Genomic DNA, 26,821 nt, shown 5'->3' on the forward strand with positions numbered 1-26,821 from the left:
ATTTCACTTTCCAGGTGAAAACACTCAGCTCTTTGGACCCCATGGGAGCAGGGACACCACTCAGTTCATCCAAAGGCCACATCATTCCTCTGAGGACCTGTTTTCATCAGGCCGAGCTTTACCATGTGTCTGAGACCAGTGCTTCTCACACCTGAAGGTGCGCATGAGTCATCCGGAGACCTGGTTCAAATAGACTTGGGTTCAGTGGGCCTGGGCTGGGGCCCGACACTCTGCATGTCTGAGGTCTCTCTGCTGGTTTGTGGACCCGAGGGCTTTGACGCGGCCTCACTCTGCACTGCCCGTCACTCTGCGATCGCAGAAGAGCATTCTGCATCTCCCACTAAAGTACAGAAGGAGGCAGATGCGACCAAGTTTTCCCATCTCCACCTGGGTACCAGGTCTTCCAGTAAAACCCCAAGCTCTCGCTGCAGTATCATAGATGATGGGAATGTCCTCGCCTCTTGGCACATTTTTCAGATGTCCCCAAGATGCACAGTTAGCCACACAACAGCCAAGTGATCTTTTAAGAATATAAATCTGATTCCTTCATTTTGTCTGCTTAAAATCCTAGGCCTTTTTATTCCTCTCAGGATCAGGTACAAACTCTAGAAGCCCTCCATAACCAGACCCTGCCCACCCATGGTCTTACCACGGTCCTCCCTGCTCACAAAGCTTCAGTCACTCAGACCTCCTATTTGTCAAACCTGTTAAAGTCATTCCTACCCCAGGGCCTTTGCACTAGCTGTTTTTCTTCAAGTGTCATCACTGCTTTGCCTTCAAAGACTCTGGCCACAGGCAAGGTTTTAGCAACAGAGCAATTCCAAAGTGAGGCATAAATCCCTGATTATGCAGGTTTGATGTACATTTCTTTTCCTCTTGATTCCCACCCATTTGGAGCCTGGAACAATCTGACACTTTCAGGTTCCAAAGACAGGACCGAAGCCCAGAGACGGACTGAGATATAATCAAAGCCACTCAGATTTTGGGGGTGAAACAAGGACGAACCCACAGGTTGCAGCTTGGACGCATGGGGAAGAAAATTTAATCTTAACATATTAGATAGTACCTGGACCTGTGGTGCTTAACAATAGTTACAATATTCGACAGTTATAACCCGCCTATACCCCTCCCCCCTTTTGGCTTTTGACTTTGCTGAGTTCAAGGTTGTACACAGGAAGGTACAGACACGTACCTTGAATTTCTCTTCCATTTGTGTTAGCCTATTTTTTTTTGTCACACAATATATATTTTTTGAGGCCAGAGAGGGTGATTTGTAATTTAGGAATTTCTCTCTAAAATTACAACCAGAACCTAATGTTAAAAATCAAGTTGGTTTCATCTAATTAAACTTGGAAATTGCCTCATAAACACATACTCTGTTATAAATGTCATTTAAAGCACGGTCTGCTTACTTTCTGGAGCAGGACTGGGGCGAGTCCCGCATGGAGGGGGCACTCCCCACCTCCCTGCCCAGGAGGGCACACTCTTTCGTCCACTGTCTAAACTTCCTCAAGAGCTGGGTGGTCTAGAGAGGAGCTTCCCAAATGCCAGCGCCCATGTGAACCACCCAGGCAGCCCGCTCGCATGGAGAGACTGACTCAGGAGGTCTGGCGGGGCCTCAGATGCCGTGTTTCTGACCAGCTCCCAGGTATTGCTGATGCCACCGATGATGGGTCCAGACACTTGCACTTGAATTTGGCACCCATGAATTTGCCTTCTCAGCTGTGTGACCCTGGTCTTTTCTTTTCACCCCTCTCCGAGTCTCAATTTTCTACTTTTTTAGTAATAATAAGAGCTAACATTTATTAATATTTCTAAATGCCAAACACAGTACTAAACATGCATTTATACTTAGGTGTAAATATGAACGAAAGGTTCCAGGATAAACCCGACGTTAGACAGCAAGTAAGTGGCAAAGCTGGAGTTCGGAAGGAGACTGTCCGACCTCGAAAGTCAACATTCTCACTTTCTGAGGCTTCACTAGCTTGTGACACACACGGTCACGGCCACGTGTATGCTCAAAATACAAGGCCCTAGGCCCATGACTTCCTTAGCTCCCTTCACAGCATCATCCAAGCACGTGGGCACATTCCCCAAAGGTAACCTCAAGTGCTCTCAAACAAGTCAGACAGCCGCAGCCTTCTAACTCCAGTTCTTAGCCATCTGGTTCTCTGTAGTATCCAAAGACCGATTTGACGGTGTCTCACTATAGCTGTCTCCAGCAGAGTCTGTCACGGGGGCACCAACAACCCCAGCAGCTGGCCTTTGAAAACCCTCCAGGCACTGGGTTCGTGTCAAAGTGGGAAGTGGGCCGCACTGTCCCAATGTGCACCCACCTCCGTGCCCAGAGCTCCAGAGGGCGCACCGTCTAGCAAAGCCCCGACTTCGGGAGCGATTGCTCAAACAGGGTGTCCAACACGGTGGTGGGTGTGCACTCTTGCTCCTGCTCCATCCATTTCTTTCTTCTCATCCTGGAACAGCAGTTGAGGGTTTCCTAGCCCAGCCCGGTGCACAGCCCTATCAGAGGAAGTAGGCTGTGCAGACATATGACTCTACCTGCAACACGGTCTTGACCGGGGGTTCCCAAGTGTGGGGCGGAGGAGGGGGGACCAGGATCAGGGCCTTTTCATGGCAAAGTTGTCCTCCATTTAAAGCAAAATGAGAGAAAATAAGACGACTGGCATGAGTTACTCATGACGATCTAAACTTACTCCATTTGAAGGACTGCTTTACTGCCTTCTATTCCAAAATTACGTCCTCTTTGTATTTTTGAAATTATGTCCTCTGTGAAATGAAGCTACAATATGGTAAAGCACTCCAAGTTGGTCCCCCAGACCTTTGGAAATGTGAGTGGCCTGTGAATTCCCAAAATCTTGAACACCTGTCACAGACAGCCATTTACGTAACAGTACTAAGCAGCTTGACTCTCTAAGCCCCTGGTCCTTTGCCTCGGCTCTACAAACAGCGGGTTGCTATGCACAACAGATCTGTAACTCACAGGTGTGCATGTGTGTGTAATTTTGGCCTCTGCTTTACAAAGAGCATCACGCAGGGATGGAGCGGCTGGGCTTTGTTCCAGCTGAATTTGCAGCCCCACTCTTCCCTGAGGGGGCATTGACCCCATCCTAGGCAAGGTGTTTCGGTATGTGCCTCCCACCTCTCCAGCAGCAGCCCCAGAAGGGAAGCTTCTCCCGATCACGTGGCCCACGAGGGGGCTGTCAGACAGCTCATCTTCTAAGGACTGCGGCATTTCATGAGATAAAGCCCTTTCTGAATGCGTTTTCTCAAGCACCTTCTACCTGCTGGGTAGTTTTCTCTTCCCTGATCTCTAAGGTCCTTCTGCTCTCTCTGGAGAGCATGTGTCTGGCAGGTTCCTCCTGAATACGTCTCCCTCATCGAGTACTCCTTAGCTCCCCTCTGCAGAGCTCGCCCTCCCTGGTGGTGGAGATGCTCTTCCCAGAGCACACTCTCAGTACACGTCCCTTTCTGCATGAGAGCTGAGGCCTCAAGTCCCTCCATGGGCCTGTTGTGCCTTTTAGCCTGGGGATGCTTGCCTTTTCCTTCTCGCCTCAGATCCCCTGGAGGAACCCTGAAGCACCAGCCACCACCCCCATTTCACAGATGAAGAACTGAAGCTTGGAGAGAGGAAAAACCTGCCAAAGGTCACTTAGGACCAGGCTAGAGCTGCTAGGATACCAGGCTCTGTCTTTCCCTTCAGCTGGCTGCCTCGGAGCCCCTCTGCATTGCTGCATCTTTCCTTCACACCCCGCATCACAGTCTTATACTATCTCACGCCACAGGGCATGCAGGCAGAGGCCAATCTTGGCCATATTCCAATACTAGAATTCAGCTCTATCAGCCTTCTTAAAGTTGTTGTGCGTTTGTTTTCATTTTGCAGGGGACTGTATACAACTCATTCTACTTTTGAAAGTATTCAGGAAGCCACATTGTGTTGGCTCATGAGTCATTTCCGCTCCATCTCTGATAGGATATAGTCCTGGTAACCCTGGGACACCATCACCTGGATGACAATAAAATGGGCCTTGGCCACCGAGCAATGTTAAAGCTCAAGAATCATGTACCCCTGGGGGAGAGAACGCCAGTGGGATTCTCTTGGAAGCCCAGGGACTGACGGGGGTAGGATGGCCAGGGTGTTTGTATTGTGGTTTTCTAAGTAAATCATAACTACTGTTTGCCAGGCCTGGGTCTTCTGGGTTATACCAGGATGCCCTGCCTCTCCTGAAGCCTTTGCTGAAGAGATCGAGAATCACTTTGATGCATAGTATGTCCAATTGTCTTTGTTACTGGGGCCACTGAGACAGCGCGACCGTATGCCCTTGTGTTTCCTTCCCACTGTGTTGGGAAGTTGTATCTCACTCACCTTCATGCCCTCGGCGGAGCTCTGCACACAGTAGGTGTTCACCAACCTCTGGCTGAAGTCAATGGAATGAAGCCACGATAAGCGGTATGAGCAGCGGGCCCCTTACCTCGTAAAGCGTGATGACCCCGTTGGTCTCATTGGGAGGTTTCCACTGGATGTAGATCTTCTCCTCGAAGGGCCCTCCTTGGATGGACTCTAGAGGGACAGCCCCTGGAACTGCAGAAAGAAGAAGTGAGCAACTGGATGTCACCTTCCATCTCATGTCCCCAACCCCACTGACCCAGAAGAGGAGGTGGCGACGTTTTCTTGTAAAGGGTCAAATAATGTTTGGGGGCCATACACTCCTTCATGGCAACTACTCTACTTTGTGCCTGTAGCACAAAACAGCCTTAGACAACCCATAAATCAGGGGGCCTGGCTGCATGTCAACACAACTTTACATCTAAAAACAGGCAATGGCTGGAGTTGGCCCACGGGCTATAGTTTGTTCACCCCTCTCCTGGAATGCTGATGGCTTCTCACCTATGAACTGAGCAAGTCTTGTCTTGAGCTAAGCCCAAGCAGGATGGGAGGACCTCTGTCGGTCTCCCAGCCATGCCACATGTGAAATTCCTGAAACTGAAATCTTGACTTAGGATGGTATTTGCAGAATGCAATGTAAGCTTCACTTTCCAAGCCCTGCCCCATTTCCTCCAGCTATGGGAAGTGCTTCCTCACTTGAATCCAACAGGAAATGTGTGTCCTGGAGTGTCAATCCAATTAGAAGAAGCTTGCCTCGCTCGCTCCAAGAAGGCAGCGAGTTCATCTCGCTGCTGAGCCTCCAATGTCTGGAACACAGTAGATGCTTAATAACCACTGGCTGGTTGGATAAATAGGTAAATAAATGACCTATGCCAGCAATTTGCCCTAATGAGCAAAATCTGTCTTGGGCTGCTGGCCTTATGGGTCAGTCTTCCTGCCAGCATCCTCCTGCTGGCTGCCACCATCATTAGGACAGTGTGGAAGACTCTGAACCATCAAATAAACAATTCCCCAAACTTCTAGTTATGACCCCCTAGAGAATCATGAAGTGGTGTGAATCGTTACTGGGTCTATTTATATCTTGGCCTTCCAGGAAGCAGGTACTAGGACCAAGTGCATACTCTTGGATGAGACTTTTACATATATCAGTTCATTTAAGCCACGAAATGGCTCTACCCAGTAGGTGTTCTCTCTCTTGTATCAATTAGGGAACAGAGGTGAAGAGAACTCAATGATTTGCTCATGGTCACATGGCTCTTGAGTTGTACAGAGAAAGTGGAACACCTCTCTGAGCGTTAACACACATATACCCTTAAGCATCGTGCGAAGCCTCTTTGGGTGCAGCTGGGGCCATAGGGTGCCATCAGGTCCCTGTTCTTAACTTAGAATATATTTAGTTTTCCTCATTAGGGATGCAGTACACAGAGTTTGTTGAATATTAAGAATAAACAAAAAATTAAAAACGAAAAGAACATCACTCATAATCCTCATAACTGAAGATAACTTTATGTCTCTGTGTTTATATTTTTTTATTTTTAAAAATGAAATCCCTACTGCGCATTTTGTGTTGTGACCTCCTCTGACAGCTAAACAAATCACAGATTTTTAAAAAATCCTTAAATGTTCTTCAGGGCCTTGTATTTTAATGGTTGCTTGGAGAAAGACATGCCCCATTACGGTCACCATTCCTTTATTATTGTCATTAAATTTAGTTTAATTTTTTTTACGATTACAAATACCACTATAATGAGCATTCTTATGAATAAGCATTTGCATGAACCTCTACTGATGTCCCTACGATAACTTCACGGAAACTAGTATATTGAGCCGAACTACTTTATTTTTATGGGTTTTGACATGCGTTACCAGAGCACCTTCCAGAATGTTTGCTACCATTCAGAGATCCCCAACAGAAGAAGACGCCTATTTCCAACTCTTGCCACCACTGACTATTTTCAAAAGAAAAATAATAAGTGTATCTTTTTTACAACATTGGAGAGTGCAGATTTGTTTTTCAGTTTAATTGGCCTTTTGCATCAATTCTCTTATGAACATGCTCTCTAGACCCTGAGCTCATTTCCCTGCATGGTTCTTCATTTTTGCTCATCATTGTTTTATGAGCTTGTCATTATAATCTGTTTTTAAGAACATAAGCTTTTTCTGCATAAGTTACAAATATTCTTGTCAGTTTTTCATTTGCTTTTGAAGTCTTTTAGGAATGTAGAAGCTTCGAAGGAGTCAGATCTCTTATTGCTTTTCCTTCTCTACTTATCTTTTCCGCAAATATTTATTTACTATTTCATCTGACCAAGGGATGGTGGTGGTCACTAGGGAGGCATCAGCGGCAAAGAAGGATAGAATCAAATGCTGGATAAAGCTTGGATTCAGAAAAGGGCGACAGACGTTAAATAAATAATTACACTCCTAAGTAAAATTTTTAAGTGGTTACCAGGACTTTGGGAGAATCACAGCAAGCAGAGAAAAACCAGTCCCACAAGTCAGGATAATACATGGAAAATAAGTTCTAGCCAATGGATACGCAGAAGTCACTGGGCCAAAGGTAGGGAGGGTGGGTGTTGAGCACGGTGGGTACCTTTGGGAGGGAACAGCAGAAGGAGAAAAACCATCCGAGGGCAGAGGCTGGTAACTTGGACCAGGGTGGTGGTAGGCAGAAGAGAAGCAAACTGTGTAGGAGATTTTGTGGTGCTAACTAATGTGACTTGGTGGTGATGGATACGGGTGGAGAAATGGGGAACGTATCAAGGAAGAGAGCTCTGCTGTATTTCTACAGCTGGAGCAGATCGCAGTGTGCTCACCCAGAGGAAGCTTAGAGGAGGGTTTGTTTTGGAGAGGAAGCTTGTGCCACACTTCCTCTGAGGTGTGGGTAGGACACCCAAGCGGCGGTGTTGGGTTTCGGTGTTGGATACAGGGGACTGGGACCAATGCTTAGAAACGAAAACCATGGGCCGAGAAGAGACTGCAGCAGGAGTACAGAGAGGAACAGCAACAAAAAAGCCGGCCTAGGGCTAAATGAAGAAGACCTGCCCAATTAGGAGGGGAGCAAGGAAACTGAGGAACCGAGGCCGCGTTTGGGGGAACCAGGAAGGTGAGCGACATGTCACACAGCAGACACGGGAGGGTCCAGAAGGCACTGGTTAAGAGTGCCGGATGTGGCTGAGTCGTCAAGGAGGGTGCGACCTCATGTTTTCCTATTGAATTTAGCGTCTCCGCGATTCCTCGGGACCCAAGCAAGAGTAACTTAGGAAGAATGTTGGTGTCACAAGCCACCCTGCAGTGGGTGGAGATGAGAGTGGAGGACGAGAGACTGTGCTAGACAAGTAAATGATTTTAGCTGTCAATGGGAGGGGAATGTGAGACGTGGCAGGGATGAGCTATGCAGCCAAGTAGCGCCCCTTCCAAAGATGGGAGAGGTCGTGGCTTAATTAACGGCAATCCCCTCAAAGCCAAAATGTTAGAAAGAGTGGAAGGGTGGGAAAAGGAGAGGAAAGACTCTATCGACACTCTATCAAGACTCTATCAAGACTCTAGTCTCATTACTAATCCTTTGATCAGATACCTGTGTTATAAAAACAATCTTCTCTTGTTTGTGTCTTCCCTTTCCCATTCTGGTACTTTTGGATGAAGATTAGTTCATTGAAGTTTTTCTTTTTTCTTTTGTATGAGAGAAGGAAGAGAAAGATAGACTTTGTAACTAGATTATGGTAACTATTTCAGTATATACGTATATTTAATCATCATGTTGTATGTCTTAGATATATACAATTTTATGAATCGATTATACCTAAAATGGGCAGGAAAAAAAAGACAGACTTAGAGGGCATACCGTTGGTGCCCCACCCACCCTAATGCTTGCTAGGAAACCCTGGATCTCTTCCCGAAAGCTGAGGAAGCAAACTCGGTCTCCACCCAGGGCAAGCAAGAAGTGCCAGAGAATTCACGCCCTACAAACACCCTGCAAGCAATGAGAGGAAGGAAGGTGATGGGTGACTATGCCAGTGTTCTCCCAACTCAGTTGGGTTAACTTGGAGACACGTGCTATGAATCCTCCTTAAACAATCTCAGGACTGAAACCCTGGTGCACCTGGTTGTTATTTCTATTGTTCTGAACCCACTATGGACTGATATTGCCCTAAAATACACACATGCACACAAAGAATAGAAAAGTAAAATGAAAGAGTAAGCATGAAATTTAAAAACATAGAAGATGTCAGCTTCTCCTCTTAAAAAATTTAACCCTTATTTCTGCAATTATCTTGCAGCAGCCCAGAAAGAGTTCATGAGTCAGCGCTGGTGCCTGGATCACACTCAGTCACTGTCCTAACCCCAGCTATCACACACAGTCATTTTCCTGACAACACTCCTTGTACGGGCTGACTTCTCTTTTCCGACTCAGTTGCCCTTCTCCCACACCAGTGCGCCCTATGCCAAGTCTTAAATAAACTACTTGCGTTGGGCTCCATCTCTCAGAGCCAGATAAATGCACACAAAAATAATACACCCAAACAAAAGTCTCATGTAAAAATATTTTCTCTATGCTGCAGTCATGAGGATTCTTTCTTCAAGTTTCTTCATTGTTTAAAGTCACGAGTTGTTTTTTTTTTTAAGATTGTATTTATTTATTTATTTTTAGAGGGGAAGGAGAGAGGGAGAGAAACATCAATGTATGGTTGCCTTGCCTTTTGTGCATCCCCTGCTGGTAGTTGGCCTGCAAGGAACCGGTTTGCAACCCAGGCATGTGCCCTGACTGGGAATCGAACCGCGATCGTCTGGTTCACAGGCCCGCGCTCAATCCACTGAGCTACGCCAGCCAGGGCTTTAAAGTCACGAGTTTTATACAACGTCTTCAACCCATCTGCAATGGTGTTCTCATGTATAGTGTGAGGCAGGCAACCAAACACAATTCTTCCTCCCTCCTCAGGGCCATGTAATGAAAAAAAGTTATCTCCTCATGGTTGGCCACGCTGCCTTTGCCTTCCATCACATTTCCACCTAGGTATGGGTCTAGTTCTAGGTTTTCTCTAGTTTGTTCGATTGTCCTATTAGACTATCCTCGTGTTGTAAGTCAGTATCTGGGAGAGCAAGACCTGTAACTTTGCACTTCTTCATTAGGACTGTCTTAGTTAATCTTGCCTTCTCTCCCTGCATATGCATTTTAGAATGAACTTGTAAATTTCCCCAAAGGATCTCATTTTTGTATTAAAATTGTATAAATTATACATCAGTTGAGAGATAACTTATTTTTTATATTATGTCTTGGTAAGATTGGGTTTTCCCATCCATAAATATGGTACACCTATTATTTAAGTCTTCAGTGTCATTTGGTTTTCATGCATTTGTATGTTCTATACATATTAAAAGCTTTTGTTGGATTTTTTGTAAGTACCATATATTTTTATTGCTATTGTAAATACTATCTTTAAAAATACCACATACTTGTTAGCTAAATGAAAATGCAGTTGAATTTTTTTTTAAGATTTTATTTATTTATCTTTAGAGGGGAAGAGAAGGAGAGAGGGAGAGAAACATCAATGTATGGTTGCCTCTCATGTGTACCCTGCAGGGAACTGGCCTGCAACCCAGGCATGTGCCCTGACTGGGAATCGAACTGCGATCATCTGGTTTGCAGGCCTGTGCTCAATCCACTGAGCTACACCAGCCAGGGCTTGACTTTTTTAATGGTGACTTTTTGTCAAGCATGTTATATTCTCTCATTAATTCTAATACTTTGTGTGAAAATTTCTTCAGGTTATCTACGTAAATAATCAAAGCATCTGTGGTTAATGACAGTTCTGTTCTTTTCCAATCTTTTAAATCTTTGTTTAATTTTCTTGTCTCCAACCAGAGCCACCAATACGGTATTTATGTAATACAATAATCACATATATCTGTTTTTCCAATGTTAAAGAAAGTGATTTTATTATTTCATCCTCAAGTACGGTGTTTGTAGGTTTCTTAGTTATCCTTTATCGCAGTAAAAAGTCCTTCATATTCCCAGTGCAATAAGAACATTTTCTTGCTAAATCATGCAGTTTTTAACTAATACATTTTCTGTTTCTATTATAGTCATTATCTACTTTTGTCCCTCTCTTAGTTTATGTAGTGAATTACATTAATGGGCTTATTAATGTTGAGCCGATACACATTTCCTGAAATAAAGCACTTTTTTCCTAGTTGCATACAGTGCTGGACAGTTTGCTAATATGTTGTTTGGGGCCTTTGCACCTGATTGCTCTTTTTTCTCATAATAAACTTGGCTGACTTAGATGTCAAGGTTACACTGCTGCCCTGAACCGAGGAGGGTTCTTTCTTTTCCTGCTCTTTGAAGGTGCAGGTGTTGGCAGGGGCTTACCAGGTCTCCGAGCGTTGGTCCAACTACACTTGTACGACCCCCCTGGACTGGTATTTCCCCACTGCACGAGTTTAAACTCCTGATTCTATTCCTCTATTTGCTGCAGAACCATATACATTTTTCCTGCAGTCAAGGTTTTAAATTTATGTTTGGCTGGGTATTTTTCCATACCCCATAAATGTCAAATGTATTGGTATTAAAGGATATTTAGCATTCTCATTTTATGCTTTTTATTGGGAAGTAACCACTCCACAGGTGTATAAAACAAATACGCACCTCATTAATTTATTAATAGTCAACTTCATACTCTCAAAAGGTAACCACTTTCTTAACTGCACAATAATCATTACCTTGCTCTTCATTATAATTTTTATTCCTTAAACATACATCCCTAGGCACTGCAGGGTTTATTATTAAATAAACATAATAAATATAATAAATAGCACTAAACTCTTTTGCAAAGATCAGTCTCAGAGAATGAACCTCTTTACATTAACTTCCATTTCATGAGCATGTTCTCTCTCAGCATTTATTTATCTCTTCTGTTTGAGAATGTGGAGTAGTGTTGTGCTGTTTTTAAATCTTGTTTCTTGCTGTGATTTTTAGAAGACATTTGCTTTGCGTGATCAGATTAATCCCTTTTAATAAGAATAAAAGTATGTTTTCATCTGTCTAGTATCTAATAAACTTTCTTTTTGTTTTTAAGATTTTACTTATTTATCTTTAGAGGGGAAAGGAAGGAGAGAGGGAGAGAAATATAAATGTGTGTTTGCCTCTCGTGCGTCCCCTGCTGGGAACTGGCCTGCAACCCAGGCATGTGCCCTGACTGGGAATTGAACCTCAATCCTTTGGTTTACAGGCACGCGCTCAATCCACTGAGCTACACCAGCCAGGGCTCTAATAAACTTTCTTTATGCAACCTTTTAAGAGGTGGTATGGGACAGTCTAGTCTGGTGGGTCAACATGTTCTGCTAGTGCTAATATGAGACCTTGTTTTAATATTTCTAACCCCAAGGGAAAGGAAAGAATTAGACACACTCATCCATCACTGGGCCAGATGAGGGGTCTGCATGCATGGGAGCGCTGTGAGGGGGTGGAGGAGGTTAGGGAAGGGAAACACACAGGCAGCAGGCAGCCTCATCGTGGAGAGAGTGTTTTTGTTTGCTGGTTTGTTCATTTGTTTGTTTCTGTTTGGGGGAACAGCCTGAAGGCACCTAGAACACCATTCCTTCAACTGGAGTGTCTCTTCTCAAAGACAGTCTTTTATTAAATCTCGTTTCTTTCCTTCCTTGTTTCCTTCCTTATTCATCAACAGGCCTGGGGTGAGTGAGAGCTGTCATCTTCTGCTCTGTGGGCAGGCACATAAAGATGCCACAGAATGTACTGTTTATTCGGCGTCTTTTGTGGGTCCATATAAATTGTAGGGTTAGTAGTTCTGTGAAAAATGTCATTGGCATTCTGATAGGTATTGCACTGAGCCTACTGATTGCTTTGGGTAGTACAGAAATTTTAACAATGTTAAGTCTTCTGGTCCATGAGCACGGTATCTAAGTATTTATCCAAGGAAATCCAAAACACTAATTTGAAAAGACACATGCATCCCTATGTTCATTGCAGCATTATTTACAATAGCTAAGGTATGGAAGCAACCTAAGTGTCCATCGATAGATGATTAAATAAAGGGTGGTACACATATATAAAGGAATATTACTCAACCATAAAAAAGAAGACAATTTTAACCATTTGCAACAGCAGGATGGACCTAGAGAGTATTATGGTATGTGAAGTAAATCAGAGAAAAACTAATACCATATGATTTCCCTTATACGTGGAATCTAAAAAACAAAATAAATGAAAAAACAATAGAACAAACTCAGATGCAGAGCACAGACTGATAGTTGCCCAAGAGGAAGGGGCTCAGGGGTATGGGTGAAAATAATGAAGGAATGTAGAAGCACAAATAGGCAATTATGAAACGGTCCCAGGGATGTGAAGTATGGTACAAGGAAAACTGTCCAGGATACTGTAATAACTATGTGTGGTACCAAGTGGGTACTAGACCTATGGGGGGCGGGGTCACTTCCTAAGTCACATGATGTCTCACCACTGTGCTGCACTCCTGAAACTACGATCATGCTGAATGTCAACTAGAATTGAAAAAAATGTTTAAAGGTGCCCACAAGATTGAGATCTCCCAGTCCCATCCACCAACTCCATGCCCGCCCCCCCTTGCCTCCAGCCTGCTCGGTGGAACTTGGACTTGGAAGGCTTTTCTTCCTGTGCCCTGGGGGGTAGAGGGGTCTCTTTCAATGAAGTCACAGCTCAGCCCATTTTTCCCCATTTCCGTCTCACTACAGGCGATGGTGCGATCTGCCTCACGGTTCAACAAGATCATTCTGGCTGCCGTATTGAGAAGAGAACAGGGGCGAGGCCTGAAACCAAAAGACCATTTAGGAGAAGGTGACAACAATCCAGGTTGGAAATCAAGTGACGGGGACCAAAGAACTAGCAGCAGAGAGTGTAAGAAATGGCCAAGGTCTTGCTATATAGTGAAGGATGAGTTAAGAGAAGGTGCTGGCAGATGGAAGGCAGGGAGTGATCAGGGCTGCTGCTTCACACACAGCAATAGGGCGCCACTCACAGCGAGCACCAGGGGAAGGGTGTTCTCCGGGGTTGTCAGATGGATGTGAGACGGGGCCATGGATGTGATAAGAGCCAGGAATCAAGGTTTTCAGCTTGAGCCCTGAGTAAACCGGAGTTGCCCTCAACTGAAATGGAGAAGACTGGGGGAAGAGTGAGTTTGGGGGTGTCTGAGGTATGATCAGCTGGTCAGCTCTGGACGTGTTTGATTCCAGAGGTCGATTTGCAACCCAGGTGATTCGGTTGAACAGGCAGTTAAATAAATGACTCCGGAGGGTAGGGGAGAGGTCTAGCCTGGAGATGTCAATGGAGGAAATCATTAGCATATGGGTATTTTGAAGCCCAGAGACTGGAAGAAATAATTAGAAGGCATGAGTTAGCAAACTATGCCTGCAACCAGCTGCTTGTTTGGTAAATAAAATTTTATTGGAACTCTGCCACACCTATTCATTTCTATTTGAAATTAAAATTGCAGAGGTATTATAGGTTATTTTTAAATGTTTTTTTTTGGTCCATGACGAACAGAAATTTTGCCAAGACCACTGCTTTGGTTTTCTCTAGTTATAGGCATACTGACCATCCACCATTCAATACAGAAAGTAAGTCAAGGGGGGGTACACGTACCCTTCCATGCAGTACACCTTAAAGGGGCTGGTGGTACTGCCATCCCCAATTCGCCGAGGAGGGCACTGAAGTACACAGATGCAACTGATTGAACCGAGGCTGCATAACACAGTCGTGAATGGAACCTGGAAGTAGCTCAGATCCTTTTGTCTCCAAAGTGCTTTCTGAATCACCCCTTTCTCCCACCGCCTGGTACACATGTGGGTTCGGAAAGGCAGTCCCATTACCTGTGAGCAGCAAAGCCGGGATGTCCCGGCCCCAGGCCAGGGCTCCTTTGCCACATCCACACACCATAGGTCAAGATGTCCTTTTCAATGAGGCCGATTTATTTGTTTTTTTATTCAACCGTCTCTCTCTCTTTCTCTCTCTCTCTCTCTGTCTCTTTCATTGTAAGAAAACAAATGACTTCTTGGGGAAAAATTCCTTCTTCGCGTTATCTTCTAACTTCTGTGTTGCATTACCTTTTTTTTCCTCTGTAATTCTTAATGAATCCACGTGGCCTCTTTCCACAATTTCATTTCTTCTTCTATCTAACAGCATGGAACTTTCCATCCTTTTGACACAGTTCTACAACAAAGGTTAATTACTTTATAATTTCATTCTCTTTATAAAAAAAAAGCAGACTAAAATTGCTAATTTTAACTGTGCTTCTTGTCAGTAGGTTCATGTAAATTCACTGCCATTAAACCAGATGTTTTCTTGTACCTAAAAGTCAGGTGGTAATTTAAGGGAAATTTTCATTTCAACACAAAGAAAGACAGGGGATACTCAAGGGAAGTTTCCCCCTCTCCTTTCCTCTCCTCTCCTCTCCTCTCCTCACTTCTCTTCCATGTTCATTTCTGAAAAGCAGGGCTAATGACGGTGAACTTGAAGGTAGTGCTGGGAAGTAACAAAGCAGCTTATGTAAAAGCACAAAGCCCTGCAGAGTCCATGAAAGTTTCCCTTCCTGCTTATCTTATCTAGGTCATTTTTTTTGCCTTTTTATTATAGGTTCCACGTTTTTTGGTTCATTCTAAAGAGAATCAGAAGTCACTTAAGAAAAATCAAAATAATTTGAAAATGGTTCCGAGGCCACCATTACAGAAGAGTGTGTGTGAGTGAGTCTTCTGGAGACAAGATAGATTTAGACAACTTCAATCTACTGGTATTTTCCAGTCTTGTTGGAGGAAAGATATTTTTCTGGATAAATCTTTACATCTTCAGCTGTCAAATATATCTTTTAAATGGATCTACACAGTGGTGAGTTAGTAGATACCTGACAATGAGCTTCCTGGGAAAAACCAAACACCGATATGTTTGCTGATTTACATGGTGTAAATATCCTCACCAATTGGGGAAAATGGCCAGTTTCAAGGAATGGATGTGATACCATGGGACTGGGAGGTGGGAAGAGAGGCTACTGATCAGCTCTAGAAAGCCGTGTGAATATAGAGAGAATACATTATACACAGCCTTACCTTCTTAAACAGTGTACCTACACAGGGCCCTGTGCTATCGTGAAACGGACAGGAACTTTGATGTCAGATAGTCATTCACTCAACAAGTGGTTAATAGGCACATACTGTGTGTGAGGCAGAAACATATATATGTATATGTAACCACATAAGTACACACTCACACATACACATGTGCACACATACATACACAGACAAAGCAGAGAGAATGTTAGGGAGGTTTTGGTCAGGCACAGGATTGAGGATCCGTTTATCGGCCATTCCATTCATCACCTTGAACAGGTTCCTTAAACCCTCCGGTCTCAGATTCTCTCCCACACGACGGTATCACTACCACCTACATCGCGATGTTTGGCAGTTGTGCAAATGAAGAATATCAGCACAATGCGCAGCTCCTAGGGAGCACTCGGAAACCTGAACTGCATTTCTTCTTACCCTTTATAATATTTCAAGGTCATCTTTCTCCACCTCGACCATGTACTCCGCTCTAATTAAGAGCTTTAGGACTCTCCACGGTGTGCACGGCCTTTTCCCTTCCATTGAATGACTCCGGCCTGCCTCACACGTTGTCTGGTTGTCGGTGCCTTTTCTGCTCCCCACTTTTCTCTCCTCCAGATTTACGTGCTGCCCGACCTCGGCATACAGGGACGAAGCTCTAACCCACTGAGACACCCAGCCGGGGCTACCGCTTTGACTTCTGACCCAGGCTGCTGTTTCGATAGTAAAATAATGACACTACTAAATACAGAAGCATGGGCTGGGGGAGCGACCCTCAAAACTGAAACAAACCTAACGGAGTATCAAATGGATAATATAACCACACAGAGAGAAGACTGAACTTTTGAGCATGCTGTTCTGACTGCCTAAGAAGAGAGAAAAACTGAAAAGAAGGTCTTTAACCTAACTTAGAAGGACTGGCATTGTAATTCTGAAACTATTTCATACACGGCAGGATGGAGCAAATGAACAAAACCTGTGGACGGGGGGAACTGGGTTCTCACTGTGGGCGGGGGGAGATATGAACAGAACCAGGACAAGTACAGAAGGACTCCTGAGAGGCCGGATTTGAATCAGTGTGAGCTCTGATTTAAAAAAGATAAATCATGTCCCCCAGCACTACGTACATGAAGAGTCTAGAGGCAGAAATATCCCACTGAGCAGAGGACACCTCACTCGTATATGTCAGTGCAAAAATGCCATCCCCCGCTGAAAGCAACCAGAAATCCTTAGATCCGCAGTTGGCCTTCAGGTCTGGGGCAGAACCACCCCTAGGACAGTTCAGAATGTTTTGTTTTGCCAGAAGCAAGGAACACTAACAAGAACATGTCAGAAGGACCTAGGCGCCAACTCGCAGGGACGCCCACTAGCCATGCGTAAGTCAATTTCAGAACTGCAAAAGGATTGTAACTAGTACTACATTTTAATGCAAGGAGTCAAATAATGACCTATGAGTCGATAGGGATAAGAAACATGGGAAGGGGCTGAGGAAGGGGATTCTCTGCACAGAAGAGTGTTAATTCATACCCACGGACAGACGGAGCATTCACCCTTTGGGGAATCCCAACCTCACAGGCGATTCAGGTGAGCATTACAAGGGGTGCTAAGACCACTGGGTGAAAAGTCCTAGCAGAAGCAAATTCACAGGACCTCATATATCCCCACACTCACTGGCTGATTTACAAAGGGAAGGGGGACTGCGTTTACAGGCAGGGGACCGGGTCGCCCCCGTCTTATTTAAGTGACCAAATGCATTGCCAGTGGGGTGTTTTTAATGAAAAATTTCTCATATCTTGGCTTGTCACATAAAATCAGGTTTAGTCTGACTGGAATTGTGAACTTGGATGATCTATTCAATTATTTTTAACTTAGTGCTAAAGTTCTCAGCTGTTGGACGATGCCGTGGGTACATAGGAGAATGTCCTTATCTTTAGTCGTGTACCTTAAGAGTGTAGAGGTCAGGTGTCATGATTTCTGCCATTTCCTTTTACATAGTTAAAAATATTTTAATGTAGCCAAGTGTTAACAAATGTTGAATCTTAGGTGAAGGGTTTACAGGTCTTCTTTGTACCACTGCTTCAATTTTGGTATAGTTTTGAAACATTTCAGGATGAAATCCTGAGCGTGAGTCATTGTACGCAACACGCCCATTGGAGCCTAGCGCGGCGCATGCACTCGGGAAGCATCAGCTGCGTGAGACCATCGTCGACGCTGTCGTGGCTGTTCAGGGACTCCCGCGCCCCACTTCACGGTCTCAGCTGTGGTCTGATGTGGGTAGAGAAGTAACCACCACAGAAGTGAGCCGTGGTTTTGTCTGAGACCGTAGTGGAGAAGGGAAAAATAAAGAACCTGCCTCATCTCCTATCAATAGCTGCTTCTCGGATGAAGCAATGGGACTCAGCCACCATGTGCTTCTCTGGCCAGCGGTGGATTCCTTCAAAGGCCCTCAGAGTCACCGGGGTGCTGGAACCGCAGACCCTGTGAACTCCCCCGAAGACAATTTGCCGTGCAGATGGGAGCAGCATGCATCCAGCCAGCTGTGTTGGAGAGGGTGCTCTTTGGCCTCCTGAGGAAGTTCCAGTTGAGGGCCCTGCTCCAGCCTCCGCTTGTCCTGAGGCGAGCGAGCTCCCAGCAGACAGAGGGGTGCTGCCCCTCTTCAAAGAGTGGAACCTCTTCCCGGTGTCGCGAGGGCACCTGCACCCTTCGAGGCCTTCCTTCAGCCCAGCAGCCTCGAGGGCTGGTGTGTTTAATATAACGATGTCCACACATCTCTGCAGTGGGGAAATCGATGTTTTATTAATGCTGCCTAATTAAAATTTAATTTCAAAGCACCGCTGTTCTCACATTGTTTTGATAAAGGCTTTGTGACTTTTTTTTCCTGGTGGCAAGAAGGAGAACGAGAGAGGATGAGGTATGGCTTAAAGGTGGGACTTGGGGTTGGCTGCTGCCTGCATGGGGAATCCTTAAAGAGCAGCCCACGGTGGGCGGAGCAACCTGAGGGAAATCAAACACCCCGAGCTGCTTCCCGGCGGGCCGAACCCTACCGTTCATCTCTGGAGTCCTGGATTTCCACGCTGCACTTCAACGTGGGCTGCTCCCCCATCTAACGACCGAGGGCTGCTCGTTGCTAAACCATCCTTCCTGCCCTGACTCCACCTCTCACGCCAGGCACTGACCACATTGCTATTCCTTGAACATCTACGTCCCACTTTCTCCAACCAGTTGGAGCAGACGGGTGTATAGAACTCTGGACGGGTTTTCTAGGGCAGGTGTATCGTTTCTGGGTTGCTTGGGCTTGCAGATCCTTTGTCAATAAATGCCTTTTCCCCCCTGTGATTGAGTGCAAATGTGGCAGCTGCATTTATTGAAAACACGCATTATTCCAATTTCCTTATATACCATCCCTTTAAATGAGCACAACAACCTCTAAGGCACTGGAGATACTTTTATCTCCATTATACAGATGCAGAAACCTCTCAAGGCAATGTCCTACATACATCTGTCTCCAGAGTGTACCTTCTCAAACACCCGATCATTCTACCTGCTAGAGGGAGGGGCTGAACTTTTTTTTTCCAAGAGAAAGGGAGGGATGGGGGGGAAAAAACATCAAAGTGAGGGAGAAGCATTGATGGGTTGCCTCCAGTATGTGCCGAGACGTACCTGGCATGTGCTCTGACTGGGAATTGAACCCTCAACCTTTAGGTTGTGGGATGATGCTCCAACCAACTTAGCCACACTGGCCAGGGCAGGGGCTGCATATTTTTGAAACAGTGGAGCCAGATCTGGGGAAAGGACTGGAAGCTTTATCAGAAGCTAAACCTAGGGCCACAGCTCCTGGGCTGCGGAATGAAGCCAAGATGATATGCCCACCCCCTTGTGGAGGAGGCTGGATAGAAATGGATTCACAGGAGGCAGAGGCTGATCCAGGGAGAGAAGTGCCCACAGGATTGAGGTCTGCTGTAAGCAGGAAGGTGGGGACCAAGGTCATGGAGGCTTTGTCCCCACGTCTGCTGCTACCTAGAAGTACCGTCTGCAGGGGCTGCACGGAGGAATTTCAGGGGGTCAGGAAGGCTTTGTCATGAAGGAGGGTTGTTTACCACCTCCAGTTCTAGGGTGAGGGGACTTGGAAGGAAGGGGATGCAGGCGACAGGGTGAGAAGAGGATGGCCCTTTCCCCTCTACCTCTCCACGGGACTTTGCATCTGCGGATGTCAGTCTGGGTCCCATCGCGGGCCATCACTCGGGGGCCTTGGGACTTGCTTATATGACATAAGAGTACTAGATAGGCTTGCCTTGGCAGAAGTTCTGCCTTAGGAGGCTTGAAGCCCAATGGGGGTATCAGCTCTGTGTAGCCGATGACGAAGGTTTTCTGCCCAGATCCTTTCCGATCCCTTTATACTACTTTGGTGTCCCTCAACCTTTGGCCTGCGTGGCAGAAAGCCGAAAGTCCCTACCCTGGCCCTAACCGCCGGCTGGTGACTCCGATCCCGGATGCAGAAGAAGAGCGATGCATGGACTGCAGCATTCTCCTGCAGGCCTGGTCACAGCCCCCCTTCCGCTGGATATGGCCTGGAGCTGCACCTTGGCCTTCTTCCCCTTTGCTGCCCCCTCTCCCTTCCCAGTCTTTCCTGGGAAGACTTCCTTAATCCATCACGTGCACACAAAGCTACACCTGAAAACGACATAATTTTATTAACCAATGTTACCGTAATAAATTCAATAAAAAAATAAAAATATTTTAAAAAGCTACATCTCGATGTCTGATTCCAGGGAACTAACTAATGCCATCCCACAAGGCCAGAGGCAGCCTGGCTGGGGGGAAACTGAAATGAGGCCGTCGAGAGTGCTTCCTGGGTAAGTCATAGCATAAGGACGTTGTGTCCTCCCATAAATAAGATAAATACTGTGGTACAGTCAGAGGCCATGCAATGGCAGCCTGGGAAGGGACACCCACGTCAACTTCAGGCAGTCAGGGAAAGCTTCCTGGAGGAAGGGGCATGTGAATGAAGACCTGGAAGTTTAATAGAGCTTGTCCTGCCAACATGGAGGGAGAAGCTATTCCAAGAAGGAGAAGTGGCATGGGCAAGGCCAGAGGGGTGAGGAAGTGAGGTGTTCTAGGGACAACACGTGACTTTATATTCCTGGAGTTTCCAGATAAGAGGCGCGTTAGAAGGAAAGTTATAGGAAGCAGACTCATCAGAACCTTGTGGGAGTGGAGGGGGGAGGGGTGGGAAGAGACGGAGGCCTGGAGGCTGAGTTCAGGTCTTTGTCTGGACTTACTGGATGCAGTTCATTGAGATGAGGCACACAGAAGGCGACACCAGCATAGAGGAGAAGGTCAGTCCATTCTGGGGGACTTTGGGCTTGAGATGCCTGTAGGACATCTAGCTGAGTGTTCGGTTCTGGGTGCTGTCCACATGTGTGCTAACCTCTTTATGAGTATTCTGTGATTTCAATTCTTTGAGAATCCAGAGTTGTCCCACTCCCAAGCTCAACATCCTTAAATGATACGACACAGTTTCTGTTTCAGGAGGCATCAGTGTGGCTAAACGTTGGGCATAGAAGGTGAGAGGAGGGGTGGAGCTGTAGAAAAGTCAAACGAGCGCCTGACTGCGGAAGAGCTGCTGTGTGCATGGGAACAGCACCCCCTGGAGTTGTGCAATGCACAGTCTGCCCTGGAGACCCTGGAAAAGAGCCCAGGCCGAGAGGGAGGCTACAGCAGCAGGGCTAACAAAACCCTTGTGACCGACAGGCACGGCCCTGTAGCAGGTCCAACACCCCCGCCCCAGGTACACGCGTTTCCCCGACTCACCATCCTCCTCCGTCTGCACCACCAGCTCCTCGCTCTCCATCCGGCCCTCGGGGTTGGACAGCAGCAGCCGCAGCCGGATGGTCATGAAGGGCCGCAGCCCCCGCAGGGTGTAGTGGGAGGAGGTCTGAATGACCTCCTCGGCCTCGTACTGCTGCTGGTTGAACACGTACTGGTACTGCACTGTGAGGTTGTAGCTGTGGCAGCGGGTCACCGTGTAGCCGAAGGGCTCCCACTGCAGGGTCAGCTGCCGCGCCCGGATGTCCACGATCTCCACGTTCTGCGGGCCGTGCACGGGGTCTGCAGAAGCAAGCGTAAGACACAGAGGAGACTGTCAGGGAGGTGGGCTGGGGGTCCCGCAGCGTAGGGGGCGGGGGGGGGGGCGGGACCAGCTACTCAGCCGCTGCTCTGGGGTTTTTCGCCACACAGCGCATAATTTAACATGTTCCTGTGAATCACTCCTTTTTCTTTTTAAAAAGATATTTTATTTATTTACTTTTAGACAGTGGGAAGGGAAGGAAAAAGAGAGGGAGAGAAACATCAATGTGTGGTTGTCTCTTTTGTGTCCCCTACTGGGGACCTGGCCCACAAGCCAGGCATGTGACCTGACTGGGAATTGAACCAGTGGCCCCTTGCTTTGAAGGCCAGCACTCAGTCCACTGAGCCACACCAGCCAAGGCCAGACTCCTTTTCTTACTTAAACACATGCATCTAAAAGAAACCATAACTATATAAAAAGGGAAAACTTGAATACCCTGCCATAAGTAAATGTTAACCATAAAAATGAATGCAAAATTGTTAAATTCTTTTTCTTAAATCCTCACCCAAGGATATTTTTATTGATTTTAGAAAGAGAGGAAGGGAGAGAGCAGGGGAAGAGGAAGAGAGAGACAGAGATAGAGAGAGAGAGAAACATTTACTGGTTGCCTCCCATGCACACCCTGACTGGGGATTGAACCCACAACCTTTGGATATACGGGGCAACAATCCGACCCAACGAGCCACCTGGCCAGGGAGAAATTGTTAAGTTCTTAAGGGTTCATCAGGGAACCATGGAAACTCATCTTGGGTAGCACCAGCAGCACACACAACACCCTGGGGATACGCTAATTGGGAAGGTTGCTAGAGTTCTGACCTCCCTTTAACCAGGCCACGTCCTCTCCCCCTGGGAAATCAGCGAACTGCACAGAGGTGCACAAGCTGGAGACCAAGCAGCATCCTAAACGCACAGCACCCAGTCTCTCCACGTGATCACAGGGTCCAGTGACCACACCTCGGAGTTGCCCCCTCTTTCATTCACAACACCAGTCACTATTTCCCAGCCTTCAAGCCTTCCTCCTCTCCTCTGTGCTTTGCCCCCAAACAGGCCCCCCAGGGACATCATCCTGAAAGCAGAGCTGGTCATGCATTCGTACCACAAGGCGGTCTCCCTCCCCACAGACCGTGCCCCCGGGACCCCACACACGCCATTGGCTCGGTCTTGTGTTATTACGAATATTCTGTTTCTAATCTAGACAGGTGAAATAAAATTTTCTTTACAAATCAGAAAACAAGGGAAAGCACTGTATTTTGCCATGTGTAAGGCACACCCTTAGGTGTGTGCCTTAGGCACGCAAAGGTTTTTTTGCATATCTCACACAGGATTATTATGCCCATTAGCATGCCTATCCTTATTTTTCCCTCAAAAATTCGGTCAAAATGTGTGCATTATAGATGGCAAAACATGGCTTTTTTTTCCCCCCAATCCCCCCATGTAAAGTTCATTCTATAAGCTTTAGGCATTTGTTAGGATAGAAACTTCACTTTTCTTGTCATTAGCATCCCTGTAAGTTCCTGTGTCAGGTTCTGTGGGAGCAACTTTGCCCACAAAGCCCCCCCTCCGTCTGCCACGGATCAAAGTGAAACTACCAAGACATGATCTGCTTGGGGAGGAGAGGTGGCTGATCTCTCAGAGGAGAAGGGCCAAGAGCCCCCTACTCAAGGGGCTTTTATTGGGTTCATTTGCACAAGAATACAGGTAAGGATCAAACAATAGATAGCATTCAAAGAACTATGAGGGCTTATTCTCAGTCAGGGTCAGATAGCTAAGGAGCCATAAAACTTTGAGGAACAAACTTCTTGCTTGGACCCTTATCCTTTAAATGAGAGCATTTTAAACAAAGCAGGTTTCACAGGATTTTACATATTCTTTCTTATGCCTGATCACCTGGGGAACCTGCCCTTTCCAGCACAGGGCTGCACCGCCTTCCCCATCATAGGTTTTAGGCTCAAGATTAGAGCCAGGAAGCGCTTCTCCCAGATGGAAATGGGGACTTGGACTACATCAGAATAGCGGGGGGGGGGGGGGGCAGGGGCAGGGGTGTGAGGGTCCATCACTCCCTCTCTGTTGCAGCCCCCTGAGTCCTTCCATGATGGCCTTCCAAGTGATCGTGTCTGGCTTAGGTTGCCCCCCCACCCCCGAGGGGCTGTACTCATCTCTGACTAACCCACCAAGCACTGGGGGCTGAGGAGAAGCAGAAATAAGCTTTGTCTCCTTAGTGGCTGGGATTCTGGAGGTCGCTCACTCAGCTTTAGTCATGGGGGACAGTGACAACTCCTGAAACCCGGCAGAGCGGTTCCCAACAAGGTTCTCTCACCCGAGAGTAGTTAAACACTGGTTGCTGATCAAATCAGTACATGTTTTTCTATGCTCCCTACAGGACTTTGCCAACTTAGGTAATCCCTCTGGGTCCATTTCTTACTCCATTTGTAAAATGGTGATAATCACAGCAGCTAACTTCATTCCGAGGAAAAGGGGGACTTGGACAAGCTGTTGTTCATAGTGCAGTTAGAATTGCACCTAGAACTTAATAAACACGCCGCACACGGTAGTTTTTCTTTTGCAGTAATAGGAACAGTAATGAAAATAATAAGGTTTCAAACGCTGTATCTCTCCCGAACGTCTTTTAAGTGACAGTGCTGGGTGGCAGCATCCTTATGCAAAATGACGGATTCTGTCACCTCTCTGGCCCCTGGAAAGCTTAGGGGGGAGCCTGCCTCTGCACCAGCTTGGCAGTGAGAAAGGGGAGGGTAGGGCCTGATGCCCCTGAGTTCCCTAAAATGTCCTGATCTGCCCTTAACTGTCCTGCAGCTTCTGCCAGAGCCTTCCCAAAACCATTTCAAAGCACTCCTCTTTCGAGAAGGATGCCCAGAAATGCCGGGGAGCCCAGCCAGCCAGTTCCGACGTGCCTGCGCACTGCTGCAGACAGCGGGCAGCCTGGCCCCAGACCAACTGAGGAGTTCACGGTCACTCTTACAGCCCCATTATTCATGCTTGCAGGTCCTCTGTGTAAAGGAGAGCCAGCATCCCCAAAGCAAGTGGGTGACTTTGAAACTGTGACATTGATTGAGTCATCGCTGAAGGTCCGCTGTGCTGAGCCCACGTGGAACAGAAGGTGAAAAGCATGTTCCCCACAGCTGGGGAGGTCATGATCTGGGGCGGTGATGGCTGCTGCTGGATCCAACAGCCCACGGTGGCATGCGGACAAACGTGCGAGCACAGGGGCAGCGGGCAGCTGCCTGCCTGGGGAGTCCCGAGCACGCCCTGCCGGCCTGGCCCAGATGGAGCCTTTCTGTTCGAGCAGATGCCACACTGTCCCGGTGGGGAGGCCGCCTGACCCTGCTCAGGGCCTCATCGCACGCTCCTCTTCTGTCCTTAAAGCACACACACACACACAACACCTCTGATGGCCAGCAGCCACAGTGCTGGGATCTGTCACCTGCATCATCTTGTGACCCTGTAAGGGAAGGACTGCCAACCCCACTCTATAAATGAATAGACTGAGGCCCAGAGAAGTCCATGAACTTGCAGAGTACTGAGACTAGCGAGGGGCAGAGTGGGGTTTTGAACTTGTGTCTGTCTGACTCCACACCTAGCACGCAAACTCAGTTGTGTCTGACCAGAGGGGCCTAGGAAGACGGTGGGTGGGCCCTATGTGTGCACCTGCAGAAGGGGATCCACGCTCTCCCACCTATCCCCTCCCTGCTGCTCTGCTGGCTGCCTGTCTCCTCCGGACACTGTTGGGCAGTCCCTCCCCTGCTCTCAGTCCCCTTGCTTTGCTTTTGCCGTGAAGACCTCCCCTCTGTGCCCCTGGGCAGAGATGGGTGGCTACTGCTTTCTCCTATTGTCAACTCTTTCCTTCTGTGTTAATCGTTTTGCACTGTGACAGCTTTTTAGAAATTGCCCCACCTGGTGGAAGGGGAGCTCCCTGTGAACAGGTTGGTCTGTCCTCCCCTCTAGCCACGTTCAGCCCCGAGACCCACCAAGGGGGACCTCAGCAACTGTCAGCCAATGGGCATCCTATTTTGTAAGACTCACCCTAAGTGTGGGGAAAGCCTCGTCCTAGCCTCAGCCCAGAGGAAAGCAAAGTTCTGTGGCATGAATGAGGGGCTCAGAGCCACACAGTGAGGTTGAGTTTGAGGGTCCCTTGCTTCCATGTTTGCTCTGCACCATGACACCACAAGGGACTGAGACCAGGAGAAGGACACAAACATAAGGTATGTCATAGTCATCAGGACCTCGGAAGGCCTGGGTAGAAAGTTGCGAGAAAGCCCAGAACTGTCAGGCAGAAGTGGCTTGACTTGCAGAAGCCTGGGGTCACTGCCAAGGGTGATGCAGAACTTTACCACATTTAGTGTTAAGATGACCACTGGCCTGTCTTCCCACCTGGTCTCAGGCCCCTACTGCATTCTCCCCATAGCTCACCTGGGCAGGTGTGCACACAAAGGCATCATGGAAGGAAGGATTAGGCAGGGGTACCTTTTCAATGAGGGCAAGAGATGTTGCAATCCTGCCAGAGAGCAAGCAGACTTCCACCCAGAGCTGGAAGGTTGGGGCACAGGAAAAGTCACTTGTTCCCTCCCAAGCACATGTAACTGACTGTCATCAGACAGGCCAAAGGGACAGTGGAGCTGAACACGGCTAGAAGCCAGCCTCTGGCGCTCATGACCTGTGTCACCCTGGGCGAGGGGGCTTCATCTCTGAGCCTCCACTCCCTTGTCTAAACAGTAAACATCACTGCACTCATCTCGGAGTGCTGTTGATAAGCATCGGATGAACTGAGAGAAAGAAATCTCCTCCCCCCAACAGTGGGCGTTCCTCTTAGAGACAATGGCCTTGCTTGGAGGAATGCCTGAAGACTTCCCGTGGTTTCTAGAAAGGGCCGAGGTTTGCCTGACTCACTCAGGTCGAAGAAGATACCATGTGGGAATGCAGGGGCCAGAAGCAAAGGGGACTTTGGAAGAGATGTCTATGCGTAATCAGCACCCTGAGAGAGGATGTGGAGGGTTCTCTGCACTGTGGAAATTAAGAGGTCATGGGCAAGAGGCAAGAGGGTCTTTGGTGGACCTGTGGGGTAGAGGCCTGCGGCGGACAGTGTTTTGTAAGTTCAAGAACTCCCATCCAGAAAGGGAAAGGTAGTGTCGACTTCCTGAGCAGTAACCCTGGGCGAGGCGCCTGCAGGCCGCAGACAGGCTCTGGCGTCGGGA

General features: G+C 47.2%; 1 protein-coding gene across 11 annotated transcripts in view; it reads right to left on the reverse strand.

The window, feature by feature from the left end:
• PTPRT (protein tyrosine phosphatase receptor type T) overlaps positions 1-26,821 on the reverse strand; it is a 945,487-nt gene that overhangs the window by 313,641 nt on the left and 605,025 nt on the right. For all 11 annotated transcript variants that reach the window (XM_037044094.1, XM_037044090.1, XM_037044092.1 and 8 more), the window contains 2 exons: positions 21,299-21,595; positions 4,488-4,597 (listed from right to left, as the gene is read on the reverse strand). In XM_037044094.1, the coding sequence (XP_036899989.1) occupies positions 4,488-4,597; positions 21,299-21,595 (407 nt within the window). The remainder of the gene's footprint in view (positions 1-4,487; positions 4,598-21,298; positions 21,596-26,821) is intronic.

The sequence above is a fragment of the Sturnira hondurensis genome, unplaced genomic scaffold (assembly GCF_014824575.4).
Source record: "Sturnira hondurensis isolate 20B ecotype Veracruz unplaced genomic scaffold, ASM1482457v3 Scaffold0004136, whole genome shotgun sequence".
In the NCBI taxonomy this organism is placed as follows: domain Eukaryota; kingdom Metazoa; phylum Chordata; class Mammalia; order Chiroptera; family Phyllostomidae; genus Sturnira; species Sturnira hondurensis.